At 43.9% G+C, this 17,949-nt stretch overlaps 2 protein-coding genes and 1 long non-coding RNA gene across 8 annotated transcripts in view; all 3 read left to right on the forward strand.

Moving 5' to 3' along the window:
- The window catches only part of LOC126985313 (beta-parvin-like), an 11,522-nt gene extending 259 nt beyond the window's left edge, over positions 1-11,263 (forward strand). Inside the window, exons 2-15 of one of the 2 annotated variants that reach the window (XM_050840067.1) lie at positions 217-299; positions 595-681; positions 1,053-1,136; positions 1,564-1,695; positions 3,527-3,682; positions 5,665-5,754; positions 6,177-6,350; positions 7,467-7,564; positions 7,881-8,042; positions 8,248-8,388; positions 9,091-9,246; positions 9,490-9,577; positions 9,922-10,054; positions 10,593-11,263. In XM_050840067.1, coding sequence (XP_050696024.1) covers positions 218-299; positions 595-681; positions 1,053-1,136; positions 1,564-1,695; positions 3,527-3,682; positions 5,665-5,754; positions 6,177-6,350; positions 7,467-7,564; positions 7,881-8,042; positions 8,248-8,388; positions 9,091-9,246; positions 9,490-9,577; positions 9,922-10,007 — 1,536 coding nt within the window. In that variant the 5' untranslated portion in view covers position 217 and the 3' untranslated portion in view covers positions 10,008-10,054; positions 10,593-11,263. Of the gene's footprint in view, positions 1-216; positions 300-594; positions 682-1,052; positions 1,137-1,563; positions 1,696-3,526; positions 3,683-5,664; positions 5,755-6,176; positions 6,351-7,466; positions 7,565-7,880; positions 8,043-8,247; positions 8,389-9,090; positions 9,247-9,489; positions 9,578-9,921 lie in introns of both variants that reach the window. The other variant, XM_050840066.1, reaches the window with a different exon arrangement.
- Positions 11,264-11,266: 3 nt separating this feature from the next.
- LOC126985314 (uncharacterized) lies at positions 11,267-13,465 on the forward strand. 5 transcript variants are annotated; one of them, XR_007738496.1, is made up of 3 exons: positions 11,267-12,638; positions 12,743-12,849; positions 12,954-13,465. It is a non-coding gene; the product is annotated as an uncharacterized LOC126985314 (long non-coding RNA). The 5 variants fall into 5 exon arrangements; XR_007738495.1 differs by lacking the exon at positions 12,743-12,849 and having other exon boundaries at positions 12,850-13,465; XR_007738494.1 differs by lacking the exon at positions 12,743-12,849.
- A 1,080-nt stretch (positions 13,466-14,545) lies between these two features.
- Positions 14,546-17,488, forward strand: LOC126985317 (prefoldin subunit 5-like). Its single transcript, XM_050840070.1, has 5 exons — positions 14,546-14,670; positions 15,701-15,784; positions 15,987-16,112; positions 16,763-16,868; positions 17,055-17,488. The coding sequence occupies exons 1-5, from the start codon at positions 14,578-14,580 to the stop codon at positions 17,153-17,155; spliced, it is 510 nt and encodes a 169-aa protein (XP_050696027.1). The 5' UTR covers positions 14,546-14,577; the 3' UTR covers positions 17,156-17,488.
- The last annotated feature ends 461 nt before the right edge of the window (positions 17,489-17,949 follow it).

Consider the following 17,949-nt stretch of genomic DNA (forward strand, 5'->3'; position numbering starts at 1 on the left):
ACTCATATTCCTTCCTCTCCTCCCTCCTTCACCTCCTCCTCCTCCTCCTACTACTACTACTACTACTACTACTACTACTACTACTACTACTACTACTACTACTACTACTACTACTACTACCACCACCACCACTACTTCCCTCCCAATAATAATAATAATAATAATAATAATAATAATAATAATAATAATATGATAATAATGATAATTTACCTGCAGAATGGCTTACCTGGATCAACCTTCTAAGCATTCTCGGTCCCCCTCACCTGCCCGATCGTCCTCACCTGAGATGCCTTATGCACGTGAGTAGAAAGGGAAAGTGCAAGTGATTGACAGTGAGTGAGTGAATGAGAGAGAGAGAGAGAGAGTGTGTGTGTCACCAAACTAACCCAATCTCTCGCACATAAAAAAAACTCACCATCAAAATTTTTCCCTTATAAACAAAACCCAAAAACAAATCAACCAATCACCCAGTCAACCAAAAACCTCAACAGCAACCCAATACAACCAATCCGACACTCAGAATCCCTTTTAAAACGATCCGATCCTCTATACACCCTCTAAACCCTCTTCGATCCCCTTCTTCTCGTCCTATAGAGGGTCAGCTGAGGAGGATGCAGGATGGAGGATTTTCAGATACTTCAGATGACGAACTTAAAGCCTTGTCTGATTCGTCCGTGGAAGGTAAGTTTGTAATAGTAGTAGTAGTAGTAGTAGTAGTGGTGGTGGCGGTGGTGGTGGTAGTAGTAGTAGTAGTAGTAGTAGTAGTAGATATGATAATAATAATAATAATAATAATAATAATAATAATAATAATAATAATAATAATAATAATAATAATAATAATAATCTCTTTTTTCTCTCCCTCATTATCTCTCCTTCTCTCCACCTATCTCCCTCTGTGTTTTCTCTCCTCTCTTTCTCTCTCCCCGTCTACTTCTCTCTTTCTTTATCTCTCCTTCTCTCTCTTCTTCTCCTCTCCTCCTCTTTTCTCTCTCCCTCTTCTCTCTCTCTCTCTCTCTCTCTCTCTCCCCCCCCTACCCCCCGCCCCCCAGTGTCCCCCTGTGTCTCCCCCGCTCCCCCGAAGATCATTGACTACGTGCCCAAGAAGGTTCAGTTCGTCCGGGCTACAACCCATGGTGAGTGATGTTGTTGTTGTTGTTGTTGTTGTTGTTGTGGTAGTGGTGGTGGTGGTGGTGGTTTCGTCCTTCCTTCCTTCCTTTCTTTCTTCCATTCTTTCTTTTTTCTTTCTTTCTTTCTTTCTTTCCTTTCTTTCTTTCTTTCTTTCTCCCTTCCAGTTGTCCATATACTCTATCTCTCTCTTTCTATCTATCTATCTGTCAATCTAAATATCTATCCATACACTTATTTATCTATCTCAATCTGAATATAACTCCTTCAGTGTCTATCTATTAAACTATCTACTATCCACTATCTATCTATTTCTATATCTATTTTATTATATATGTCTTCTTACTTTTCTTTATATTATTATTTGTTTAACTATATATACACATGTTAATCTATCTATCTATCTATCTATCTATCTGTCTTTCTTCTTTTCAGCGGAAGAAGCCCCCCTCGAGCACGCCCCCTCCCCCCCTTACCAGTATGAGGGGGAGGGGGGGGTCATTCTTCAGGGCCCGGCTATCGTAGTGACCAACCCTGAAACCACTGAGGCCCTTCTGCGACCCCCTGGTAAGTGTGTGTGTGTGTGTGTGTGTGTGTGTGTGTGTGTGTGTGTGTGTGTGTGTTTCTACTTATTTATCTATCTATCTATCTCTGTTTCCATTATGCATTCCCTTCTCTCGTCTCCTTTCCTTCAATTTCTCTCCTTCTCTCTCTACTTCTTCTTCCATTATGTTATTGCAGACTCCTTACGTGTTCTTATGTTGTTCTACCTCCCTTAAGTTCTCTCCTCCTCTCTCTCCATGTTCCCTCCATTATGCTTTCTCTCTCTCTCTCCTCCGTCTCTCTCCATCTCTCTCATCTCTTCCCTTATCTCTCTTTCTCTACCTATCTGTCTGTCTGTCTATTTTATTATGTTTATCTATCTTGTTACTCTTCTGTATATCTATGTATGTGTGTGTTTGTCTTTATTTCGTGCATACATTCCCTCTTTCTCTTTTTAGTAATGCAAAAAAAAAAAAAAACGAAGATATAGCTCAACCATCCTCGCCTGAGCCCTTGAAAAACACGTGAATTTAGATAACTCAGATTTAGATAAGTGCCCCTTTAAAAATTTATGGGCGGACTCAACCATCTTACTGATTGATTGAAGCTGAAACTCACCCAAATCAATGATACTCCTTTTATTTCAATTATTTCAACCTTTTAATTACTCTCAGGCCATTATCTCCCCCAATTAACCTTTTCCCCAGGTATATTGTGGGCGAGATACAGGTGAAGGACGATGAAAGTATAGAAATAACTCCCCTAATCAACTTACATTCCCTTTACTTTATTTATTTTGACCTTTTTAATTACTTTCAGGCCTTTTTCTGCCTTGATTAATATTGTTAAGCCATTTTTTCCCATAATTTAGCCTTTTATAAAGTTAGGGAAGACGAAATGGGGTGGATATATATTGAAACTCACCCAAATCAAGTCATTTCCCATTCAATTCCTCTCTGTTGACCTTCTTTTAATTATTATCAGGCCTTTTTCTGCCCTAATTAACCTTTTTCACAGGAAGGGAAGCCGAAATCAACTTATATGCCCTAATTAACCTTTCTCCCAGGCATATTTAGGCCCTAATTGACCTTCTTCTGGCCTAATTACCCTTTTGGAGGAAGACAAGGAAGCCGAAATAGAGAGAGAAATAGAAATAGAGGTAGAAATGGACCCCCTAATCAACTTACATCCCTAAACTTTTTTCGCTTTTCTTTATTTTGACCTTTTTCTCTCCTCATTGACCTTTTCTGCCCTTATTAGCTTTTTATTAATATTTCTAACCCATTTTCTTCAGTAATTTAATTAGCCTTTAAGAGAGACGAAATGGGGGTTGATATAAATTGATAGAGATTGAAACTCACCCAGATCAACTCATATCCCATTTATCCCCTTTCTACTGACCTTTTTCTGCCCTAATTAACCCTTACCTGCCCTAATTACCCTTCCCCAGGTGTAGAGGGCAGGGCCGAGACGAAGGACCCACCCAAAAATCATCATCTTCAGACCTTATTCAGACCTTTTCCTCTCCTCATTTACCTTTTTCTGCCCTAATTAACCTTTACCTGCCCTAATTACCCTTCCCCAGGTGTGTAGGGCCGGGCCGAGACGGAGGACCCACCCAAAAATCATCATCTTCAGACCTTATTCAGACCTTTTCCTCTCCTCATTTACCTTTTTCTGCCCTAATTAACCGTTACCTGCCCTAATTACTCTTCCCCAGGTGTGCAGGGCCGGGCCGAGACGGAGGACCCACCCAAAAATCATCATCTTCAGACCTTATTCAGACCTTTTCCTCTCCTCATTGACCTTTTTCTGCCCTAATTAACCTTTACCTGCCCTAATTACCCTTCCCCAGGTGTAGAGGGCGGGGCCGAGACGGAGGTTGGCACGATGAAGATGGCCTCCCAGCGCCCCAAGTCCCCGCGCCCCACCACGCCCCGCAAAGACGAGGCCAACGAGTCCTTCTGGGATAAGATAGGAACCCTAGGACGCAAGAAGAAGATAAAGGAAGGTAAGGACTCCACGCTCACCTGTAATCAAGCCGCCAGGTGGGGTGCAAGGGGGTGAAATAGGGGTGTGAAGGGAGCAGGTGCAGTGGACAGCCCCGCCCACGCAAGGGAGAGTTTTGTGTTAATTCTGGTTTTCTTGGGTTTTATTGGGTTTATGTGGCTGGTTTTGCTCCTATTTACAGTTTATATAATTATCTTTAACTTGCATAGGGTGTTAAGAGGTAGGGAAGCAATTAACACCTCTTTTTCAGCTTCGTTTTTTTACAAGGGAGATTTTTGTGTTAATTCTGGTTTTCTTGGGTTTTATTGGGTTTATGTGGCTGGTTTTGCTCCTATTTACAGTTTATATAATTATCTTTAACTTGCATAGGCTGTTAAGGGGTGGAGAGACCATTAACACCTCTTTTTCAGCTTGGTTTTTTTTAGAAGGGAAATGTTAAACCTGAATTTCTTGGGTTTTATTGGGTTTGTATGGCTGGTTTTGCTCCTATTTATAGTTTATATAATTATCTTTAACTTGCATAGGGTGTTAAGGGGTGGAGAGACCATTAACACCTCTTTTTCAGCTTGGTTTTTTTAGAAGGGAAATGTTAAACCCGAATTTCTTGGGTTTTATTGGGTTTATATGGCTGGTTTTACTCCTATTTACAGTTTATATAATTATCTTTAACTTGCTTAGCTTGTTAAGGGGTAGGGAGACCATTAACATATTTTTCAGCTTGTTTTTTTTTACAAGGGAAATGTTAAACCTGAATTTCTTGGGTTTTAATGGGTTTATATGGCTGGTTTTGCTCCTATTCACGGTTTACACAATTATCTATAACTTGCTTAGCTTGTTAAGGGGTAGGGAGACCATTAACACCTCATTTTCAGCTTGGTTTCAGAGGAAAATATTTTGTTAAACCTGATATTCTTGGATTTAAATGGATTAATGGGTTTGATTCTGCTCCTAATCACGCCTTATGCATTGATCTTCGTCCTGTGTGGGTAATTCAGGTGCAATAAGCTCATTAACTTACCTTTAATACTTGTAAGTTGGCCAGGTGAAGGTATTTTGGTACACCCAAGTTTTTTATGGTTAGGTTAGTTTCCTTCAAAGCCCCCCACCGACCCTTCACCTAACCACAGGGGGCCCATTCTCCCCTGGACCCCCCCAACATGTACAATGCGCCGGCAAAACTAGAGAAGTACAATGGTTATTTTTCTCTTGGGGGCAATATTGGAGGCCCGGAGTGAGTGTCTATGTTTACCCAGATCACTAATGTTACAGGACTGGGTCACTGATATCAAAGGGTTAGGTTTATTATCTGTCATTAGGGGGACATGCCACTGATATAATAATAATAATAATTTTATTTCGCCCGTCGGCATATATAAGGAATAGGACAAATAAATGAATGAGAACAAAATCGAGAGTTACACCTTATTCCACTGATATTAGGGAGTTAGGTTAGTGATATTAGGGGGTTAGGTTACTAATATTAGGGGGTTAGGTTAGTGATATTAGGGGGTTAGGTTACTAATATTAGGGGGTTAGGTTACTAATATTAGGGGGTTAGGTTAGTGATATTAGGGTGTTAGGCTACTAATATTAGGGTGTTAGGTTACTAATATTATGGGTTTAGTTTACTAATATTAGGGGGTTAGGTTAGTGATATTAGGGGGTTAGGTTACTAATATTAGGGGGTTAGGTTACTAATATTAGGGGGTTAGGTTAGTGATATTAGGGGGTTAGGTTACTAATATTAGGGGGTTAGGTTACTAATATTAGGGGGTTAGGTTAGTGATATTAGGGGGTTAGGTTACTAATATTAGGGGGTAGGTCAGGTTGGGTTAGATTAGGGATTAGGTTAGGTTACCAGTATCAGGGGTAAGGTTACTAATGCGAGGGTGTTAGGTTAGGTTAGGTTATGGGGTTGTATTACTATTATCATTGGTTAGGTTAGCGTGAGTGTGTGTGTCTAAGCCTCGCCTCCCCACACAGTCCAGGAGGTGCAGCATGAAGGGAAATACGCGATTGACTCTCCCGGCTCCCCGATGTCCGTTGATGTCCCCCCCGATGACTACGACCTGGGTGAGTGGACGGAATGAGTTATTACCATTATTTTTACATCAAGAGGCAGCTTAATGGCAATAAACAATACCTGCAAAAACAAAACAAAACTTGCTTGATGCTGCTCGGATGAAGGAAAACAGAGAGAGAGGTCAGAAGATGTCAATTTCAGGCGGAGATTTATTTTTTTCTTTGTATTGCCGTTGAGCTGCTTCTTTCACTGTAAGGAAGGGAAAAAGAGAAAAAGGAAAGAAAGAAAGAACAGTGTAAACAGTAACACACACACACACACACACACACACACACACACACACTTCATTACCAAACACTTCACTACATTACTTAACATACTTACTTGCATTACTTTATCACATACTTCATTACCGACAAACTTTTCACACCTCTCCTCCTCCTCTTCCTCCTCCTCTTCCTCCTCCTCACAGCCGACAACGATGAGAGGTCCATGATTGAGCCGCGATCCTATGACGACCCAAAACTGAAGGAACTGATCTACATTCTGGTGGAGTGGATGAATGACGTCCTGGCCCCCGAGAGGATCATTGTGAAGGACATCGAGGAAGACATGTACGACGGCATGGTCTTCCACAAGCTGATCGGTGAGGTGCAGGGACGGGAGGCTGAGACAGGAGGGAGAGAAGGAAAGAGGAGAGGGACAGGAGGGTGGGTAGAATAGGAGAGGGAGATTGAAGGATGAAAAAGGGAGAGGAGAGGGTATGGCACAGGAGGGAGAGAAGGAAAGAGGAGAGAAACAGGAGGGTGGGTAGGATAGGAGAGGGAGATTGAAGGATGAAGAAGGGAGAGGAGAGGGTATGGCACAGGAGGGAGAGAAGGAAAGAGGAGAGAGACAGGAGGGTGGGTAGGATAGGAGAGGGAGATTGAAGGATGCAAAAGGGAGAGGAGAGGGTATGACACAGGAGGGAGAGAAGGAAAGAGGAGAGACAGGAGGGTGGGTAGGATAGGAGAGGAGATTGAAGGATGAAAAGGAAGAGGAGAGGGTATGGCACAGGAGGAGAGAAGGAAGAGGAGAGGGACAGGAGGGTGGGTAGGATAGGAGAGGGAGATTGAAGGATGAAAAAGGAAGAGGAGAGGGTATGGCACAGGAGGGAGAGAAGGAAAGAGGAGAGGATCAGGAGGGTGGGTAGGATAGGAGAGGGAGATTGAAGGATGAAAAAGGGTGAGGAGAGGGTATGGCACAGGAGGGAGAGAAGGAAAGAGGAGAGGAACAGGAGGGTGGGTAGGATAGGAGAGGAGATTGAAGGATGCAAAGGGAGAGGAGAGGGTATGGCACAGGAGGGAGAGAAGGAAAGAGGAGAGGATCAGGAGGGTGGGTAGGATAGGAGAGGGAGATTGAAGGATGAAAAAGGGAGAGGAGAGGGTATGGCACAGGAGGGAGAGAAGGAAAGAGGAGAGGATCAGGAGGGTGGGTAGGATAGGAGAGGGAGATTGAAGGATGCAAAAGGGAGAGGAGAGGGTATGACACAGGCAATTGTTTACAGTGGTGCCATCTTGCTAGGCTCATGCTGCCCCCAGGAGATCATATAGTGAATCTACAGTCTGGGTCTGGGTCTTAAGTGCAGCATGTGGGTAGTCTTGGGCCACTTGACGGTGACTGAAAAATCCCAGCTGTGCGGCGGGGGGCGGAATGTGTACCTTCATCCTTAACCACTCAGCCACCTTGCACACTTTTTCACCTGTTCCCTTCACCTGCGCAGAAGCCCTAACGAAGAACACCTTGGACGTGCAGGAGGTGACGCAGAGTGAGGCGGGGCAGCGGCAGAAGCTCGCCATCGTCCTCGCCGCGGCAAACCACGTGAGTCAGCGGAAAACATAAACGATCTGCTTTGTATAGGCGACGTAACAGCCTCTTGTGGACATAGCGGACTTTTTTTTGTTTTTCTATCTTTTTTCTTTTCTTTTTTTTTTTCTTTCACTCATTTTGTTGCCCTTGAGCTGTCTCCTTTGATGTAAAAAAAAACCATTCTTGTCCTCCTCCTCCTCCTCCTCAACGGAAAACACACATGACCTGCCTTGTATTTACCAACCTCCTGCAGACCATTTACCGTATGTTCTAATGTCCCCCTCCTCCTCCTCCTTCCCCTCCTCCTCCTCCTCCTCCACCTCCTCAGATCCTCGGCCTGTCCCACATGGAGCCCAAGAAGTGGTCCGTTGAGTCCATCCACACCAAGAACATCGTGGCCATCCTGCATCTCCTGGTCGCCCTCGCCAGACACTTCCGCGCGCCCATCAAGATGCCCGAGAACTGCATCATCAAGGTGGTCATCGTGCAGGTAAGGCTTTGGTGATGTATTTTAGTTTAGTTTGGGTTAACTTTCTGCTATATAAGAAAAAACTTGTACTAAACCAGATTTTAGTTTAGTTTGGGTTAACTTTCTGCTATATAAGAAAAAACTTGTACTAAACCAAATTTTACAACATACGGCACCATCTTCACATCACCCTACCCCCCCACCCCTTCCCTCCTCCCCCCCACAGAAGCGCGACGGGCAGCTCCACCATCGTATCGTGGACGAGGAGTTGACAGGAACCTATGACGACCTGGGGCTGAGAGGCGAGAGGGATGCGTTTGACACCCTCTTTGACCACGCCCCGGACAAGCTGCAGGTGGTGAAGAAGGTGAGGACGAGGATGAGGGTGTGACGAGAGGGTAGGGTGAAGACGAGGGTGTGAGGGTGAAGGGAGATGGTTAGGGAGCAGATGATGATGGGAGATGGGATGATAGAGAGAGAAGTGTGTAGATGGGAGTGTTAGAGTGAAGATAGGATAGTATGTGTGTGGATAGGACAATAAGAGTGTAGATAGGGCAGGAAGAGTGTAGATGGGGCAGTAAAAAGGACAGAAGATGATAGCTATGAGACAGGAAGAGTGGAAATTGAAGACAGAAGATAGATAGATAGATAGGACAGTTAGTGTAGATAGGACAGCAAGAGTATAGAAGGGACAGTAAATGGGAGAGGAGAGGATAGACAGGAGACAGGGAGAGTGATGACAGAAGATGAAAGAGAAGGATTATAGATGAAAAAAAATATATACGTTCACGGAAAGACTAAAAACTTGCTTCAAAAAAATTATCCAAGTTCATGAAAAGACTAAAACCTCTGAAAAAATTATCCAGGTTCATGAAAACACTTAAAATCTGCCTCAAAAAAATTATAAGTTCACAAAAACACTTAAAACCTCCTCCAAAAACATTATAAGTTCACAAAAACACATAAAACCTCCTCCAAAAATATTATAAGTTCACAAAAACACTTAAAACCTGCTTCAAAAATAATTATAAGTTCATGGAAAGACTACCACCCACATCCCCATCCTCAGTCGCTCATCACCTTCGTCAACAAGCAACTGAACCTCGTCAACCTGGAGGTGAACGATCTGGAGAACGACTTCTGCGATGGCGTGTACCTCTGCATGCTGATGGGGCTGCTGGAGGGATACTTTGTGCCTCTACACCATTTCTACATCACGCCCAGGGTAAGAGGACGGTACAGTTTTGGCAGAGGTGGGCGCGGTACTGAAAAATCGGTTGTGCGGTTGTGGTAGTGCGGTCCCTTTTTTTTCTTTCCCATACTTGAGTGCCTGTCCTGGCTATCCAAACAAAGGAAACATGCTTAAAATAGTACAGTGAAAAATCGGCCGGCACCACCGATGGGTCCGGGGTTGAAATGGCCGGCTTTTAGTGACACCTTGCTTTCTTATTCTCTCCCTCCTGTCCAGACTTTTGACGAGAAGTTCCACAACGTCTCCCAGTCCTTCGAGCTCATGATGGACGCCGGACTCGCCAAGCCCAAAGCCAGGCCGGAAGGTGAGAGCTTGCGATGTTACTTTATTTATTTTCTCCTTTTTTTCACTGGTACAGTTTCTTTCTTTATTCAAGCTGTCATTACGTTGAGGTTAGAATTGGTTAACTGATTTCTTTCCTCGGCCTTCCAGACTTCATATAGATTTAGAAATGGATAAAAATTGACTAAGTGTTTGAGAGTGAGAGAGTAAGTGTGTAGATGGGAGAGAGACAGAGCAAAAATTGAAGAGAAGAAGAGAGGAGAAAGAGAAAGAGCAGAATCATAGATGGAAGAGAGAGAGAGAGAGAGAGAGAGAGATTATATATGTAAGAGCCTTCCATCATCCTCCCATGCCCTCTTCTTCCAGACATCGTGAACAGTGACCTCAAATCCACGCTGCGAGTTCTCTACAACCTCTTCACGCGCTACAAGACCGGCCCCAACACCCCTTAGACAACCCCACAGACCCACCACAAGAAACCCCGAATCTGGAGACCTATGTAAGCTAAGATGAGAGTAGTGTCAGAGTATTTGGAGTAGTTTGGGTTTAGAAGGTGAAGAATTGGTACTTTTGGTTGGCTTAGTGAATTCCATCTCCTGTGCCCCTTTAATGTATCTGTTGTGGGCACTTTAAAAGGTTGTATTGCAGGGTTTTAAAGGGGTGAATGGATTTTTTTTTTTTTTTATTTTTTTTTTTTTTTCCCCCCCCTGCCTATAGCGCTGGTAGGCTTTCTTCAAGGGCCTGGTGGTCGCCCCAAGCCCGTCATGGTAATTTTTATAGTGGCGCCAGTTAATCTTGGTTTGGTGCTCATAAGGGTGAAGAGTTGGTTGTTGGGGAGTTATGGAGTGGTGGCTGAGGGTCGACTGTAGTAAATTTCACCTCCGCTAACAAAGCCAAACAGAAATTAGTGCCTGAAATTCTATACGTCCAAGCAACTCAAGATGATTCACTGGCTGTCTTACTCAAGCCAAAAGTAGCTACGGATGTAATTATAAACTCATTACTAGGAAGGACTAACCTGCCTTTCCTTCACCCAGACTAATGCTACAATCACACAGTCACGATCGCCGGCTCCGGCACCTCCTGGCGCTGGAAATGTCGCACTGCCTGCGCACGTTACGACCATCTTAAGTAGATCCCCTTGAGTGCCGACCATTGCTGATGTTGAAACGACGTTGTTATAACATTGTTGAGATGGACATCCGACGGTCGTGGCTTATTCCCAACAGGTGACAGATGTCGGGGACGGCCCTGATTGTTTTGAAATTTCCAAAACTGTTGCCGTGTGGCCCAACGGTGGGAGGAGCCAGGACCCCAGGGAGTCATGATCCTGACTGTGTGACAACGGCCTCACAAAGCCAAACCAAAACAAGTGCCTAAACTTCCGCACGTCCATGAAACTCAAAATTTACACACGTCCTTCTTCAGCAAACCCCGAAACACGTCCGTAACCTGAGTCTCGTTGCACTGAATTTTGACGGTGTGTGTTAATCCTGAAGGGCTGGCGCGCTCTGTACACTAGAAGCTTTAATACAGTGTTCACGGAGGGGGTGTGGGGAGGGATGTAGCAGGGGGGTCCTCCTCTCCGCTCCGCCCCTCACTCCCTCTCGCTGTAGTCACAAACGCAGTGTCTTATAAAGTGATGTTTCTTGTTATGTATGTATGCCAGTATTAACATAGATTTTGTAACCTTGTATGTATAGTAGCTGTAGTTATCCGCACACACACACACACGCACACACTTTTTTGTTGTTGTTTTTTTGCAATATGAGAAATGCCTTTTTTTCCCATTTTTTTTCTTTTTTCTTTCATTTTTTTCTTTCTTTTTTTTCCTCCTTGCTCTTCTTCATTTCTTTTTTCTTAATTATTTCAACTTATTTTCATTTTATTCCTTGTTTTCCTTTTCTGTTTTCATTTCTTCTTCATTTTTTTGCGATTTATTTTATTTACATTTTTATTTTCTTCCTTCCTTTTCATCTTCTATGCACTCTTTTTTTCTTTTTTCTTCCTTGCGTGATCTAGTGCCTTGTCTCGGAGTCTATTGTTGTCGACGCTTCTAGAGTTTATTATCACGTTAAGCGTCGGTCACCTTCGCCACGCTCCACCACCGATTGGAGAGTCAGGACATCCACTGTGTTAATGGAGATACCTTATAATTGCCTTGAATATAAACTTAATACTAGTCTTAAGGTAACTGAGTTTGCATTTATAAGTTGTAATAAACCCAAGATCGTGTGCCAACCCTTAAACTTAACGGCACTCACAAAAATACGTCAGCTCTTCCGCATCGAAACGCAAGATACAACACAGCGACCAACTGAGACCTTACGATAGGAGTGTCGGTTTACATATTGGTGGGCCTCTCGGAAGCACAACACTCACACAGACATTACAAGTGCATCGTCTAAGTCAGTCTTCCCTGTTTATGACACCTTCGAACCTTGTATTTAGGGGCAAAGCTCATGCACTGTACAATCTTTCAATATGACAATCAAGACCTTTATGCACCGTTTTGGGAAGTGTCTGGCTGTGCGTAGGGTGTTGAGTGTGTGTCCGGTGCCTTGATAACATGACTAATTTAAGTTAACTCTCTATTTGTACTTATACGAGAAGGTAATGTAATGTTTGACTTAGTGTAACAACCAGGAAAGTCTGTGAATCACTTATTGGGCTGTGAGTTGCCAGGCTGATAGGAGAGAGTAATGTAATGTTTGACTCAGTGTAACAACCAGAAATCTAAGAAATGCCTCACAAATTCTGGTTCTGAGGTCAAATTTGTGAGATGCCAGACTGATAGGAGAGAGTAATGTAATGTTTGATTCAGTGTAATGACCTTAAAGTCAAAGAAATGCCTCACAAATTCTGGTTCTGAGGTCAAATTTGTAAGATGCCAGACTGATAGGAGAGAGTAATGTAATGTTTGACTCAGTGTAACAACCAGAATGTCTTAAGAAATGCCCCACAAATTCTGGTACTGAGGTCAAATTTGTGAGTTGCCAGAGTGATAGAAAGTAAGGTAATGTTTGACTTAAGTGTGACAACCAGAGAAGTCTAAGAAATGCATCATATATTCTGGTACTGAGGTCAAATTTGTGAGTTGCCAGAGTGATAGAAAGTAAGGTAATGTTTGACTCAGTGTAACAATCAGAAAAGTCCTAAGAAACACATCATATATTCTGATTCTGAGGTCAAATTTGTGAGTTGCCAGACTGATAGGACAGAGAAATGTAATGTTTGACTCAGTGTAACAATCAGAAAAGTCCTAAGAAACACATCATATATTCTGATTCTGAGGTCAAATTTGTGAGTTGCCAGAGTGATAGAAAGTAAGGTAATGTTTGACTTAAGTGTGACAACCAGAGAAGTCTAAGAAATGCATCATATATTCTGGTTCTGAGGTCAAATTTGTGAGTTGCCAGAGTGATAGAAAGTAAGGTAATGTTCGACTTAAGTGTGACAACCAGAAGAGTCTAAGGATCAGGGAGCAGGTAGAGTTGTTCATGCAGTTGGTGATGTGTTCAGTGTTCAGTGTTGCCAAGTGAATCAGCTCTTCCCTCGCTACCACTCTCTGGTCTTAGTCTTCCCCTGAGAAATATCTTCCACTCAGAATGAACAGAATGAACAGCTTGTATTTGTGTGTCGGTATCCTAAAGTTGAGGTTTTCTTAATACAAAAATAATCGTATTCTTAAGCTAAATAAATCTACACGAGAAGGTTTTATTGACGGTTAATAAAAGTGTGCCAAATGCATTTATAACTTAGTGATGGGTGAGTGAGTCCAGCACTGTGAAGTTGTCCTTGTCAGGTGCCTGTGAGGGCCTCGGTTCTGAGCACAAACTGACGGAGGGGGAAGTGAAGCGAGGCGGTGCAAAGGTGTGTTCAAAATCTAACAAATGAAAGTTTAACAATCGCTCTGTCGTTTGGATTTCCTCATGAGGGTCTGGGAACAGCAATTAGCGGGCTTTTTTATTTTATTTATTTATTTTTAAACCTTTTGTTGCCCCTGAGCTGTTTCTTTAGCTGTAATAAAAAAAATAATAAGTCAGGTGTGCTGGAGCTGACCCCATAAACAGGTGTGGAAGTCCCTTATTTGGTGCTGAAGCCTTCCATGACAGGTGTGTAAGGCTGGAATGACAAGTGTGTGTGAGGGGATAGAAGGGGCAGGTGTGTGAGGGGATTGACAGATGTGTAAGGGGAAAGACAGGTATGTGAGGGGATAGGACAGGTATGTGAGGGGATAGGACAGGTATGTGTGGGGAAAAACAGGTGTGTGTATGAGGGGATAGACAGGTGTGTGAGGGGATAGGACAGGTATGTGTGGGGGAAAACAGGTGTGTGTATGAGGGGATAGACAGGTGTGGGAGGGGATAGGACAGGTGTGTGGGAGGGGATTGGACAGGTGTGTGGAAGGGGAAAGTCAGTTGTGTGTATGAGGGGATAGACAGGTGTGGGAGGGGATAGGACAGGTGTGTGTAAGGGGAAAATCAGGTGTGTGTGAGGGAGGTAAGACAACAGGTAAAGACTAATTAACAGGTATGACTCATCAGCTGTTCAAGACCTCGAGAGTAAACAATGGAACAGCTGATCGAGGTATTTTGATAGGTATAATTAGTGACCCTTAAAGACCTACATTAAAATTACTTCGCTAAATAACGCTTGATTGGGCTTCTTATAAGGTAATGAGAGGAAAAGGTGGGGAGGGGAGGGAGCGTGAGTCTAACCATATAACCATAGATCTGAGGTTTGTCCGTATATATTATATCTATCTACTAACTATTATCGTTATCATTACATTATTATCGTCATTATATCGGTGAAGTATAAGGTGATAAGTGTAATTAAGCGAGGTACAGAGGGCTTGCATGCAGTTTGTCCATATATCATCACTTCTGTCCACTCATTATTAACGTTATTATTAGTAGTATTACATTATCATCATCTTCCGTCTAAATAAGTGATAAATAAGGTAATAATAGCAAATAAAGGAGAGACATAGGGATCCCGAGTGTAACCTTAGCAAGCATGGCCGCCAACAAGGGCTCGGGGCCGCAGGTCATCGATATTTCCAAATTAAACCTCGAACAACTCACAACACTAAAGAACCAGCTGGACCAGGTAATTACGAGGACCTGAGACACCTGTAGGCGGAATGAGGAGGTGCGGGGAGGCTTAGTTAAGGAGAAAATGGAGGATGAGTGGCGGCATGGGAGGGGGCTGGGAGGGTCGAGGAGGGAATGACAGGAGGTGGATTTGTGTGTTTCCTTGTGTTGTGTGGCCGCCGTGAAGGTGTGTGTGTGTTTTTTGGGTGTGTTTTGGTGCTTGTGGAGGTTCCTGGTGTTGTGTGTGCCTGGGGTGTGAGGGACAGCGGTGGAGTGTGCCCATGTGTGTGTGGGTGGGGGTAAATTTTGGCTCCTTTGTCTGTTATGGGAGCGGTGAGCAGCTGGCTTTTTTCTTCTACACTCTTTTTTGTTGCCCTTGAGCCGTCTCCTCTGTTGTAAAAAAAATGACATCCCTACCGAGACACTTTTTAAATCTCAGGTTAGGTTTACTCCCCTCCTCCTCTGGTCCAGCCCTCGCCAGTCTCTCCTTGGGGTGTCTTCAGGGAGGGTGTTGCGGCGAGGGCTTGAGTGGCCTGGTGTTGGCGGCTCAAACGGTTACTTCACCGCGGTTTATTTCGCTTGATATCGTGCACAATTCCAGCTCTGTCTATAGCACATGTATTTGTATGTACGGAGGTTACTGAACTAGTCGGGCTGGCGCATCAGCAGAGTGCGGCTTCCTCTTGAGCCCTGTGTCTACTGGGTTCTGGGGGGCCCACCAGGTGAGAGAACAGCTAAGGTGGCCTCCGGTGCTGCCTGGGCGCTCACCAATTTCTACCCTTTGAGTGACTCGGCTCTTGTCCAGCGTGTGTTTTACCCGGCAGCCAAACTCTCCCCCCCCAGCTCACTGCAGTGCAAATTCAATAGACTCTTGACTACAGGGGAGTTTGGCTTCCCACAATCCCTAAAAGGCATGTGCTAACAGCTGAACCTCTTCCACCTGTAGCCATGCAGGTTCACACTCACATTTAGCAATGTTCACTTATTTTAATTTCTTACACTCTTTTGCAGTGTTCTCTGTCTCACCAAATGTGTTCTCTTCACAGGAGCTCCAGTTCTTCAGTGAGTCTCTCCAGCAACTCAAAATCGCTCAGCTTAAGTTCAATGAGTCGGGAGAATGTGTTGAGAAGGTGGGTGGTTATTTATCTTTATTAACACTGACCAAAAAAAATAAATAGCTATTACTGAGTTAATTTTCCTGTTTCTCTTATCAGCAGTTAAGTTTGAGATTTATGCCTTCAGCTTGTTATTAAATTAGCCTCGGTTATCTTTTATCTGTGTTTAAGTGAGTTCTGTTTCCCGTCCTTGCCTGACACGCTGCCTCCCTCACAGCTGACGCCGGAGACCAAGGGCAAGGAGATCCTGGTGCCCCTCACAAGCTGCATGTACGTCCCGGGCACCGTCGCAAACTCAGAGAAGCTGCTCATTGAAATTGGAACGGGATACTACATAGAGAGGGTGAGTCATTTTGTCCTTTTTCATTCTCTTTATTGACCTTTGTTTTTTACTTTTTCCTTCCTCCTCTTCCTCTTTATTCACTTATGTCTATTATCTACTTCTTCCTTCCTCCTCCCCCTGTTTCCTGTTTTTTCCCCTCTTCTTGCTTATTTAATTCTTTTCCCCCTAAATAGATCTTACACTGTCATGCTCTCTGTCCTAACTCTGTATATCCTTGTAGAATCAGTGGTCTGCTCTCTCTCCCTCTCTTTCTTTGGTTCATATTCATTGGTTGACATTTCTCTTTGGTTAATCTAATGTCAGGTTCTTGGGTTCCTACCATGTCAGTTACTGCCTCCATCTCCTCTTCCCCTAATCAGATCTATGCCTCTGCAGAATCAATGGCCATCTCTCTCTATCTGGTTCATTTTTATTCATTTACACTTCCTCAGTTTATCATGGTGTTCAGTTTCTTGGATTTTCATTTACTATACACCAGTCATTGCCTCCATTTTCTCTTTCACTATATTTGTCTTACTCTATGTCTTTGCAAAATCACTAGTCTCCCTCTCTCTCCCTCTGGTTCATATTCATTGGGTGTCACTTCTCAGTTTGGTTGTGTTAATGGCGTCAGGTGTCTTGGGTCTATCTAACAACGCCTCCCCTTGCAGGACGCAGTGGGCGCCAAGGATTACTTCAACAGGAAAATTAAGTTTGTGACGGAACAGATGGAGAAGATTCAGAAGATCGCATCGGAGAAGAGTAAATTAAGAGAAGGTAGGTGTTGTTTGTCCTTGTTGAGATGGGATAACCTTAAGTATTTAGTAATAGTAGTAGGGGTTGTAGTAGTAGTATAGTTGCTGTTGCAGGAAAAGTAATTGGAAGTGGTGTTGAAAGTATGTGTTAATATTATGGCCAGGAAAAATGTAATAGGAGTGTGTTGATCATTTCTTTGCCTTCCAGTCGTGATGGACATGATGGAGATGAAGTTGGACCAGCAGCTCGCGGTGATCCAGCAGCAGCAGGCCGTCGCGGGCAAGCAGGGCGAAGGGGTGATGGCCTAGGAAGGACTGGGCGGCCCTTCGTATTATTAATGACACTTACCATTTTGTTTTCGCCGTTCTCACTCTGGTCTGTGTGATGGCACGCGCTCCAAGCCTCAGCGTTACGTTCAGGTCTTACCAGGTAGCAAAATTTGTGCTTCAATGAAAGTTTGTCAATGTTCTTGGTTCAGTAATTTGAGACACGTTTGGCTACAAAATTCCTGCTGAGAAACACTCGCCTTCACACGGCTGGCTCGCTGCGCTGGTCAGCGCTCACGTTACTGCCGCATAACAATATACACCTGATCCTAATCCCTGATGAAGATATTAATACATTTATTTAACATCAAATAATTTATTCTATCCCATAAGCCAACAGAAAATGGTTCTCTAGAACAGTTGATACAATAGCATTAAGGATTTACATAACTCTACAGTATGTACACCCGCTGCTCCCCGCCGCCGCCAGCGCAGCGGCGGCCGGGCGATGCTGCCGCACAGCCACAGTGGCGGCAGCACCTGACCGGGTCCTAAAACAAGACCGGTCCTCTGCCCGGCACCGGCGTGGACCTGACAAGCAGCCTCAACAAAAAGACATGTAGTGTATAGTGAGCTACTGACATGGTCAGTTGAAGGTTTCATGTATGTACACGTTGTTGTTGCTCCAAAACTAAATCTCACTCTCAGTTAACAGTAGAACAGGAAACGTTTTACAGCTGGCTTCATATACCATATAATGATATGAGGGACAGCCATGCTGAGGATCACCTCAATATTCCTCGGGGTTATACACCGGTAAGCTCCGCCGCCGCCGC

This window comes from Eriocheir sinensis, chromosome 59 (assembly GCF_024679095.1).
Source record: "Eriocheir sinensis breed Jianghai 21 chromosome 59, ASM2467909v1, whole genome shotgun sequence".
Lineage (NCBI taxonomy): Eukaryota > Metazoa > Arthropoda > Malacostraca > Decapoda > Varunidae > Eriocheir > Eriocheir sinensis.